The sequence below is a fragment of the Brachyistius frenatus genome, unplaced genomic scaffold (assembly GCF_029030835.1).
Source record: "Brachyistius frenatus isolate BFR_SWC_R1_liver_20210118 unplaced genomic scaffold, ASM2903083v1 Contig_90, whole genome shotgun sequence".
NCBI lineage: Eukaryota > Metazoa > Chordata > Actinopteri > Embiotocidae > Brachyistius > Brachyistius frenatus.
Genome location: NW_027210689.1, coordinates 796,939 through 809,100, shown reverse-complemented (window position 1 = coordinate 809,100; position 12,162 = coordinate 796,939). Strand labels below are relative to the sequence as shown.

At 38.1% G+C, this 12,162-nt stretch overlaps 1 protein-coding gene across 1 annotated transcript; it reads right to left on the bottom strand.

Moving 5' to 3' along the window:
* Nucleotides 1-655: 655 nt before the first annotated feature.
* On the bottom strand, nt 656-3,220 carry LOC138627702 (protachykinin-like). Its single transcript, XM_069710217.1, has 5 exons — nt 2,981-3,220; nt 1,749-1,845; nt 1,528-1,560; nt 1,336-1,389; nt 656-1,195 (listed from the first exon to the last, which is right to left on the bottom strand). Exons 1-5 carry the CDS (start codon nt 3,101-3,103, stop codon nt 1,161-1,163), a joined length of 342 nt encoding a protein of 113 aa, XP_069566318.1. The 5' UTR covers nt 3,104-3,220; the 3' UTR covers nt 656-1,160.
* Between the last annotated feature and the right edge of the window lie 8,942 nt (nt 3,221-12,162).

Below are 12,162 nucleotides of genomic sequence, written 5' to 3'. Positions count from 1 at the left end.
ACGTTAACATTTAACACCCAAGACACTTTATGAGAGTCAAAGCTTCCGACTGCATATTCGATAGATAAACGAAAAATTTGAAATTGGGGTTATGCGACAGAAAATCATGAAAATATCACAGACAGCTTATTTGTGGTAAACAGCATTGACAGTTAAAAGGGTGACTGCAAAGATGTTACATGGAAAGGTTAGTTTACGTGTCGTGGCCGTCAGCGTGTCTAGTTTGACAAAATAAATCCTGATGATGTCATGGTGACGTCAACGGTTCAGCGTTGGCTTTGAGACATCGATGACGGCATCGATGTTACAAACTGGGACATAGAGTTCAATGTGACTGTAAATGAGGCATGGAGCTTCTGGTAAAGCGATACTGCTGAGTTGCACGGACTTGTAGCATACAGGTATGCATGGTAGGGACTCAAAGTCAAGATGTCAGCCTCTGTTTTTTCAAGCTGTCTATTGTTAGTCAATCCAGTTCAGAAATACAATACTGAATACGGTAATAAGTTTCCCTTTAAAGAAACGATGGAGGCAATAATTCTAAGTGAAGGAATTGCTCAGGTAGAAAACCGTTTTCTCTACAGATACACTAAGAAATAAACAATCTTTCAGAACAAAAGCAAGTGGAGACAGCTGTGAACAAAACAAGGTTTTATTCATTTATCTGCAAGTTCATACCATTTCTGTGGAATTATGGAGGGGACTGGAACATGATGTTTACCCCTCTTGAAAATTAAAAAAATGGTCCTCAAATCAGCAACGAACTGAATAATTTGTCATGCTGTTGTAACAGTCTGATTCTTTACAGTAGCAATGCAGAAAGAAGACACATTAGGCTAATGTAATTATCTTTATTAGATTTGGCAAGAAAAAGCAAAGTCCTTTAAGAGACATTTGGCTTACATATACATTATTTTTTAACAAGACTAAATATTATCAGTGACAAAACAGTTGAACAGGGACAGCCAATGAATTTAGTGGTTTGCAGCAAATTGTATTTATCTCAGTTAACTGCAACAGGTGTTTAGACTATCCACCTTGGTGGAGTGCATCACTCTACGTCCTGTTGATCAACAACAAAGGACTGAATAAGGACATTGTAGTTGAAATGAAGCTTTGATTATGGTGGTTAAGGTGAAGTTTTGTTTCAGTTTTCATCTTCAGTAAGAGTCAGTTTTCCACTCGTCTGCCATGTCTAGACAATAGAGAAAAGAGCAGAATATAATGAGGAAGAAGGGCTTGTCAAGGACGAACACATTGAGACAGAATTATGAACCAATTTGTTTAAAATATAAAACTGGGAGAATTATGAAAGACAATGTTGTTGTTTTTTACCTCTTTCTAAATTTCTTTTGCCCATGAGTCCAACAAACATCTCCCCTTTATTTCCTGATTAAAACAAACATAAAGAGAGACAAAAGATCTTCATGAGGGTAAAAAGAAATCGAATTATTCTCAAGCTGACAAAATGGAGAGAAGAAAGGCCAAACAGAACCGTCTTTTTTCTTATGATGGGATTATACTCACTTTTCCTGCCCAGTCTCACAGGTTGAGATGCACCTGAAATAAAGAAGTGGTAAAAATGATGTAAAAAAAATAAATAAATGCAACAGGGAAATCACATGTTTCAGTTGGAAGATTATACAGATATTATTGTAAAATATCATGGGAAAAATACCACAAAGTACAATATGGTTACTACAAATCAACTTTAAACTCCCCTTGTACTTGTTTATTATTTTGTTTACCCGAGCTTCTTCCCATCAGCCCGTGGAACTGCTGTGCTTTGGAGCGCTTGATCACATCCGCCAGCCGGATAGTTATTCCTCTCTCTAGTGGGTAACCCTACACACACACACACACACACACACACACACACACACACACACACACACACACACACACACACACACACACACACACACACACACACACACACACACACACACAGAAACACACACTGCTTTGGTGGGCTACAGGACTGAGTAAACTGTAAGTAATTCTTCATATAAATGATCCGATCACGAGCTGCTGTTTGATGGGGAGCTGGTTCTGTCTATGGTGCTGAAACTGAAAAGTGCTCATCACAGTTTAGGATGTGATGAGCTTGTGTAAATGAACACAAATTAGAGTATTGCTACAATTCCCTTCCAAAGTCTCTCACAAAGCATTTTAAAACATCCTCACTAAATCCTGTGCAATTAACTGTGATCACTTTATCATTTCACATCTTAACACATGCTTTTTAACACATGTCTGTTTTTGGACATTTGGCTCCCTTTCACAGCTCGAAAAACACTGTTAACATTATATGATCAGCTGAATACTTCTAATATGTTTTCTAGTGTTATAAGAAATGTGTATAAACATCGTTTTGAAATGATTGTATGTTTCAAAAGTTTAATATATAAAATGACTCTTGAGGTATTACAAACTCCAGCTGTAAAACACAGTTATAGCCTACACAGCAGATTTTTTTTTACTTCTAAATCCAAAAGAAGAAGATCTGGTTTCTTTTACTGGTTCGGTGCAGGGGTTTGAGCTGATTTTTGCGTCAGTCACTTGCGCTAGATTGAATGTTGACTCTTGATTGAAGCGAATCGTTGTGTACAATTTGTTTAATATCACTGGTGATGTTTAGATCGCATGTGACAAGTGGACTTGTGGACTGGATGTCACTCTCCATGGTGCTGAAATGTGTGTGTCAAATAAACTGCAGATAATTGAAGGAAAAGCAAAGCGGGAGATTTTGTTTTTCATTTTAGGATTTAATCGAAATGTATATCCAGACTTGAAGTTGGAAAAGTATCCCAGAGAAATGTTGGTTTTATGGCATTTTTCTACGATATTTTCCCCTTTCTCAAGTCATGCAAACATACTCTGTTCATCCTCCAAAAAGGTGAAACCTCAATAAAAACCCACAAATCCACGTCTCTGCTTCTTCTCCTTCTTCTTTTTTTTTTTTTTTTTTTTTTTTTACCTGCCAGTTGTCCACCGTCCAGATCTCTCCGTTGTCCTCTTCATTAGAGAGCGGAGTCCCCAGCGCGCCGAAAACCTGCACGAACACGACCAGCAGCACAACTACACACTTCAGAGCCTCCATCGTCACCGAAGGGTGCCAGAAATAAAAAGGGCAGCAGATGGTCAAGAAAAACTTCCCTGGTTTGGACGCATACAGTAGCCAACTAGTTTCAACCTCCCCCCCAAACGCGTGTGTATTTTTCTGCACTTTGTGTGTTGATCCTGAGTGAAGGTCTCCGTTTGCTCTTATAAACTCCTTCTGCTCGCTCCTCCCCACTTCCTGCAGCCTCATTTTAAAGTGAACACATTCTGCAGGGCAGACCCTTTTTTTTTTTCTTTGTATGACTCGTGCGGAAACATCGGGTAAACTTTTCTTTGTCTAAAGCCATCTGACAACTTCCCAAACTGAGAGATTAATGTGTTTATTTTGTTTTCTTCCAAACATTTTTCTTCACTAGTGAAAGCAAAATGTTGTATGAAACATACACATTTTTTTTTTTTTAAATAAATATGCCAATCCAAATCCTAAAGAAAACTGACATGATTATATCTTTTCAGATATCAAACCAGCCTTCAAATCCGAGCAAGAACACATTCATATTTTTCCAATATCTAAAGAACATCATAAAGAAACGTCTTTCAATTTGGCACAAATGTTTAGTTGGTCCGGGGGATGAACTGATTCGATTTTGGGGTTCAAAAGTCACTTTAACCTCACAAAACACGTTTGTGGCAATAACTCAAGAATTCTAATACTAATTATGACAAAATCTCACAAAACTGTCAAATAGGATAAAATGATGACGTGTATATTTCATAATATCCATAAGAGCAAAGGTCACTGTGATACCAAAGAATTTTGCACAAACACTTTTCTGGCCATTATTTAATTCCTTAACTCAGGAACAGAAGGGAAGATTGTGACCACAGCTCACATTTGGTCAGATACTGAATTGGTGACACTAATCTTGGGCGTCCATCTTAAAAATGTGTCTGTGCTGTCAGAGTTAAGATGTGTGTGCGGCATCCATGTTTTAGAATTTATAGCTTTTTTGGAGCAACATCCATATTTGAAGCCCTGTCCACTGACATGGCTGCAGCTTTGTGCTTCATCAGTATCACCATTATTGGCCATAAGAGTGTTCACTACATCATGTGAGTCTGTACAGACATGCATGTAAACTACAACATGGTTGTTGGTGAAGGCATACAACCTCGTAACTCTAATTTCTTTCAAACCATCAAATCAATCTGCTGATATTAATTTACAGTTCAAAGATTCAAAGTCACAGTTTGTCTTCACGACATGAGTAGGCTAATACACATCAATACTGTACATGCATAGAAATATAAATTTACATCATTATTGAAAAATAGCTTGCTGTGAAGGTGATGGCTGAAGACCCACTGAGTGTAGTACAATATGATGCTTTTGTTATGGACAAATTACCGGCTTAACTTGAATGAAACTTGATTGAGTGGTGGACCATGGGCAAAGGAAGAAACATAACATTTTTGGAATGGAACCGAGTATCAGGGCAGATCCACAAATTATTTTTCACTTTGATGAACATCGTGAGATCATGCATGTGGTCTACTGTATGCCATATATCTCAAAGTCCAATAAATTATGAAAAAAAAACACACTTCTAGAAATACGATGACTCCATATCAGTATCCACAATGACAGGTACCAGTAATCCTCTGATACATGTGGACTTGCTCAAACTTAATACAGCAAGCAGTCGTTATGGAGCCTTCTGGGACAGTGGTTTCATGGGGGAATCATTACAATTGTAAATATATTGATTATAGTGGTTGTGGATCAAGATTTGCATATCTGAGAAGAGAGAAATGTTTGCCTTGGCGGACGTCTCTTTTTCTTTAAGGTCCCCTTTAGATTTCTGTGGGACAGAAGTAAATAGCTTCACAGGGCATTTTGGGATTCTGGGGAGGAACGAGCCTGACATGATACACTGTAAATAGGGGTGACATTAGCCTGCCAGCTGCACAAAAAAGCAGATACAATTGTTGGCAAGTAAGTTTTGTTTTTACCTAGTAGGGAGACGTGTCTGTGAAGTGCTGCAGACACATGTATTATTTATGGCTGGTTCTTCAATCCTTTGTTCCTGCTGTCCACATGCTGAAGTCTCTTTGGACAAGACACTGAAAAAAAATTCAGTTTTCTCTTTAAAGAACTAATACTGGTGATGCTAAACCCACATCAAACTCCAATTCACCTATGGAACTTTATTGCTTGATTTAAATTGAGTTGCGCTAAGGACCATATTATATTATAATATATTATATTATATTATATTATATTATATTATATTATATTATATTATATTATATTATATTATATTATATTATATTATATTATGGTATTCACAGAAGAGAAGAGGTAGAAGTGTTCTAACTGACTATCCAAGGATCAGTCTCACAAACGCTTTTCTTTTATGATCACAAGCGAGTTTTCTGAGCTTCTCTGCAGAATCCTGCCAGTGTTCTGGGAGTCAGTGCTGAAGAGGAATGGAGGAAATTAGACTTCGGCTTCACAGACAAAAACACACAGCAGGGTTAGAGACACATCACGTCTGGACTAACACCTAATTACACAAACTAAAAAAGCTCTGTATGCATATGTTATCATAGAACCTGTGTTATGCTCTTCATTGTCAGTGCACATTATGTCTTGGGTGCATTTTAGTGAAACATGTCAAACAGGAGCAACATCCATCGTAAAATAAATACATTTTATTCATCCACATTCCAGTTGTGGGTCAGTAGCTGAACCTTAATCAGACATCTACAAACAGTTTTGCGGTTGACCAGTTGATCAGTCATTTATGTATCAATTTCTTTATTCTAATGCCAGTGGTTGAAGTTTCTGTATCACTCACCATTTTGATTGTGTGTGAGAGTGCAATCAGTGTCTGTTCAATCAAGACCTTTTGAGAATCAAAGAGGGAGCATCATTTTGTAGTAGTTACTAGTAAGTAATGAGTACATATGCAACACGTGAGAAATGTGCAAACAAAAATGTAGAGCCTAACAGGATGAAGAGTCTACAGCGTTGTCAGCTGCAGTATGAGAATGTGCTTGTGCACAGTTTCCATCTAAATGCTGCCTTCAGCACAGTGACAGTGCTAACATGCTAATGTTTAGCAGGACTCCTTACCTTGTTTATTAGCTTAGTTTAGCATTTTAATTGCTAACATTTACTACAACTGTAACTAGCCAAAAACCCAAGGTGCAACTGAGGTTGATGATGGTGCTATGAAAAATTCAGGGGATCACTGAAGTCATTGCAGCTCACCCTATGGAGAAAACTCATCTGTGTACCAAATTTGATGGCAAACTATGATATATTTTCTGGGATATTTTCCTTTAAAGCACAGGGGGAAAATTGTTTTTATCTGTACAGAATTTTGTAACAATCCATGTAGTCAATGTTGAAATTTTTCACCAAATACATAAAACATTTTGGCTGGCTGGTGGATCTACAGGAAAAAAAAAATCAGATCACCTTTGTCATTCGATTTCATCATCTTGGGACAATATTTCCTTTTAATCCATCCATGGATATTTCAGCTCAGCCAACAAAGATATCCACAGACAACTGTCAATAAAGCATTGCTTTTATGTATTTTGTTGTATAGTACAGCAAAACCCAGCTACTACCTCCATTTAATTTAGCAGGAAACATCAGGTTGTGATACCTGTTCATGATACTCAAATACCAAGGTATGGTTTGATTTGCCAACCCATCACAACAATATTGCACCTTTATTTGGCCATCTAAATTATCAGCTCTCCTTGCCGGCCACTTATTTGCATCATTCCTCTGCTGCTTCACGCTGAGCAGGTGGAGCACAATCAGTCTGAGTGAATTTCTGTCCTTGAAGTGGTTTGTTCTGGTTTGTTGGACCAGGAAACTAACAGTGAGATGCTACTTAAAGCTTGCAGAGACTTACCTGATTCAGTGTTATACAGCTAAAGCAGCTTCAGCTTAAAGAAAGGGAAATATTCACTTGAGACATCCTAATGTTCATACAGCAAATATGAAGCTACTAGCAGCTGGTTGGCTTAGCTAAGCGTAAAGACTAGAATAAGGGGGAAAAAAGCAAGCCTGGTAATAAAATCCACCTCTCAGCACCTATAAAATTCACTAAGTAAAACTCAGTATCTTTGTTTGGTTAATCCATACAAAAAAACAATTACTTTAGATGCTGTCACATTTCCGTTTGGGTTTGATAGCGTTACCATGCAGTATCGTTCTGTGCCTTATACCATCAGCACCATGTAAGTGAGTGTCAAACAGCACCTAAATGTGATGTTGTTGTTTTTAATGATTATCTGTCGTTTAGTTAGACACCTGCACTGTTGTGAAATCCACGGACCACCTGCCTTGATCTGACGCTGGACGGCTGCATGGTTCACAGAACAAAATCACAAAGTCGTCAGCTGAGTTATGTTTAACCACTCTACCATGATGACTAAATGACTCACATAATTGTTGGAATGAACATTCACAATAAAAATTACGTCAAAGAGTACAGAACATGTTGAGGATCTGTGCTGGGCTTCAGTTCTACAGTCTTAAAATGTTCACCTAAAGTAGTTGAATAGTTCACAAACTGGAGATAAATTATATAATATGAATTACCCTACCAAAATAACTTTCTCTAAAACTAAACTTTAAAATGAATTCCAAATTAGAAAGCTGCAAGAAACCTCAGACAAAAGTGACACAATCCTCAGATTAAAGATATGGACAGTCCGGTGGTACGTGCCAAATTATGTTCCTTTGCATTACTGCAGTAGTTCATGAGAAAATATCAAATACAAGTCCTATATCCACAACATTTCATTAACCCTGTTCACAAAATGTTGTACTCGCCAAGGCAGAAACATTACATGGTGACAGCTACTTTACAGGACAATAATCTCCTAATAATTGTTTCAAGGGATCTCCAAAATAATCACAATTTATCCCAAAGAAAACATGAATGTGTGTGTGACAAACTTCATGGCAAACATCCCATAGTTGACGCAAATGTTATCCTCACTGTGGTTCCACAGGAAGAACCGAAGATCACAAAAGTCAGCATTATTCCTCCTGAAGGGACCAGAGATGTCCAAACAAGATATTTCCATGTGGAACAGAAGTGATGGACTGACTTGGCAGGTCAGCGTTCTCATTACATTCAACTGTCCCTGCTATCACAATAGTGGTTAATATACATGGTTAACTCTGTGGAAGCATGGCTTTAGATAAACAAAGTGGAAAAAAAGAAATGAATAATCATCTTCATGACAAAATACTTTACAGGTGTGAGTTTAGACCTGGAAGTGAGAGTCATGTTTAATGGAAAGGAACTCTAATAAAAAGCAAGCATCAGCCGTGTGTGTCTCTTAACCACCTCTCTCTTTCTCCCGGAGGCACCATGGCACTTGGTGGACATCTATATTGACCAGGAAAACTGCCTTTTGTTCCTATGTTGAGCTGCTTGAGTTACTTTCAGCAGCTGCTTGGCAATAAGGGACAGAATAAATCTTCATCACTGTCTGTTTTCTGCACTAATTTGGGTACTGTTGCATTGAATTTCAACTAAGACAAATTACATTCCACATTTATTGGCAATGTATAAAAACTAAACTATGAGTCATCACTTGTTTCTCTGAGAAGTCCAGACTTTAGTATTGACTGTCTGTTCCAAGCTTTGGGAGAGATATGTCTCGGCATGATGAGCCGTAAAAGGCGATCAACATTTGGATGTTGACTTGGAGTGGATTTCCGAAAGTTATGATTTCAGCTCAAGGTTTACACTACAGCATATTTAAAAATGATATTATTATAGTGGCCTCAGCGGACAGTGAAGGAGTGACCATCAAGGATGCCAGCAACAAACCATTTGTGTTCTAAAGACCTCCAAAGAGGTCTGTTGTTCTCATTTGACTTTTAGGATTCAGCAAAAGAAGAAATCTGTTTAAAAAAAAAGAAGATTGTTGTGAAACATGAGGAGTAAATATTTATTTTCCCTTTTCTTAGCTCTCATCCCTGCATTGCTTTAGCTTTTTACATGATGGATGAAGCTGAATTTGAATCCAGTTAACAACCAGGGGAGCCGTTTTTGCCAAACAAAATAAGAGACATCACTCTGGCTGCCACCACTTTCTCAAGGGATAAGCAGAGGAAACCCACTGCATATTTTCTCTATTCCATTTTAGGTTGTAGCTGATACATTTTTCCTATCGTGTCCCAACGACTGTGGTACATGGAAGGTGCCGAAGAGCCAAGGAGACATGCTGCAAACAAATGTAACTCGTGAGCTCTTGGTTACAACATGGCAAGTCCTGTGTACTGCATGTTTGGCGTCCAAATGGTTAAGTCGCAAAAACGCTGTTGCTAGGCAATATGGACGGTGTGCCTGTGTGGCTACACAGGCTAAGAATTTAGCAAGCAAACAGATAACAGATAAGATATGTAACAGATAACACAATACAGGAAATGCAAAGGCACCGAGGCAAAACATAAGAAGTTGGGGAGATCAATATTTTCCTCAGATGTAGGCTATTAAATTAGTTATGTAGACAAACTATTTGACTGAAATTACAATGTATCAGCTTAACATCCAAACAAAAATGAATTTCCATGGCCTCTGCCATTCCCGTAGATGTCAACAAACACGTCACAACTCGTGAACTAGAACATTTTGAGTTCTGACGTTGTGAATAACACATAGGGGAGCTGTTCATAGATGGACTCTACTTGTGCACACGGTAAACACGACCCCATTTGGGTCGACCCGCAGCAATAGTGGGAGTGGTTCCAGGGAGGGAGGTACAGGTGTTTCTTGTTCACCTTATTGACTGATTGCTCTTTCTCTATATACATGTCGGACAGTAACGTGCTGGAAGTCTTGACTCTCACATACTGACAACAGAAGATGGCAAAGAAATGGCGTTGAAAGGCTGACAACAGTAAGACTGTTCAACACAGTTGTGTTCTGAAGCTGGGAAACTTAAGAGCGCACAACCGCTTTTTGGTTTTTTACTCCGGTGTGTAAATTGCTGAGGATTGTCTCCATTAAACGTACTGTGTGAAGTCACTGTGGTTACTTATCTTGTACTGAGCAGCTTTTGCTACAAGTATGCAATAGGCAGACATTTTTTATGCAGTTTACTTGAAAACAGTGGCAAAATTCTCCACTTGAAATTTGCTTTTGTGAGTCTTAAATTTAAAATTGAGGTGAAATTACTGTGCCTGGAATATTTTGTTAACAGCAGCTATTTCTAAGTCAATGCTAACACTAAAACTCCATGAGGCAGAGGAACACTTACGTGGGACTTTTTTTTGAATTGCATGGATGTACGTATGTACTGCAGTTAATTAGTTACAGTATTAAAATGTGAACCCTTTGGATAGTTTTGATCATCAATACAGAAAAACATTGTCAACTCAATGCTGATATGTTTGATGCTACCTTCCAAAACTTCAGTTATTGAGTGATATTCTTATATTGGACACTGATTTGTCATAAATTCCTGGCTCGTCAGGGGTATTACCAATAAACTCATGTATAGCATAGGAACAATTAATTGTATTTTATTTTATTCCTTTTATAGATTGTCAACCACTATTTATGCATATATTTGGGAATATGACGACACTCGGCTGACACATGACTTCCGTTGAATCTCTTCTCTCACCATGTCGTCCAGTTTTCTACAGAAGCTCCACGGTATTTCAGATGAGACAAAGTGAAATTGGTATAATGGAAGAAAAACAAATCTGTGCTCGGCCACCCTGTAAATGAGTCATGGTTAGTCAATGTTGTGAGGTACACTGAGGTCCAGGATTGGGGGGGACAAGAGGTGGCTTGCTGTCGTGCTGCCACCTGCAGATCCAATCAGCTTTTATTTGTCTGATCATACTCATTTAACCTCTCTTTGCTTTTCGCCTGACCTTATTCTCTTCTTTCGCTTTCTTTTTGTCTCTCGGTCTAAACAGCAGATATTGAAGATGCAAACCCAAATGAGCCGGACATCAGTGCAGAAAATAACAAAAAAGAAAAAGTATTTACACAATGCAACTGCTCCTTGCAATTTAGGATCACTCATGGTATGAGAAAGTCTGCAAAAATAGTTGTGCCCCGAGGTGGGAATACATCACCACTACACCTGTGTTTGAATTCTTATAAAATGCTGACACATATTTGATCGAGATGGAATGCACATTTTGGCATTTGTAATTCTGTTGATATCTATAGGTGACACATGCACATGCATGTCCACGTGCACACTAGTCAAAGCTCACTTTAAGTGGTTTAATACTTTTGGAGGAGAGATGCAGCTGTCATATTACTCATTAATATATTCATGCAAAAGTTTATTTTGTAACCTGTTTTCCACATTTTTTGTTTGCTTTGTTTAACAAGTAGCAGCTGCATTTATGAGAAATTCGTCACTGTACTGGAACAACTGAGACTTTTTCCTCAGTGAGGAAATAAAATGTTTGTAGTTGTCTTAATCTGCTGCTGTGAATCCTCTTAAAGTTACTGCATTACACTGTTAATATAAACTCAACTATTAATGTATCTGTTTAAAATTAAAAGCACTCTTGTGTTTCAGTAGCAGAAACCATTTTCTTAACATGGCTTTTATTGTGAAACATTTGCAGGAATTTGTTGTGACTTAAATCAGATGAGTGGTCAAGAATAACAGTTTAAAACAGCGCGATCATATTGTCAACTTTTTAAATTAAAGCAATGGAAATATACATTATTTTACCTTTGTCTTTGTATATTTGGACCACATTAGAAAAAAGCCACAACATAACCATCCACCTGCACCCGTGTGCACATCACACCTTAAACGAATAGCCTTAAACTTCTGCTGGCCACTTCATCAGACCTTCCAACAGGGGAGCCCCGCCCAAGACCCTGATTCAAATACTGCTAAGATATAGAAGCTGTCTTTCAGGCAATATTGCTGCAAAAACAGCTATTGCTCCTAGTTCTTTCTTAGCCCAGAAGCCCACTGAATCCATATCACATTAATTTGCTCCATATGTTACAGGTCTCTGCTGAAATCCAGAGCAGCCCCACTGCAGGTAACAAATACTGGCTGTAAACA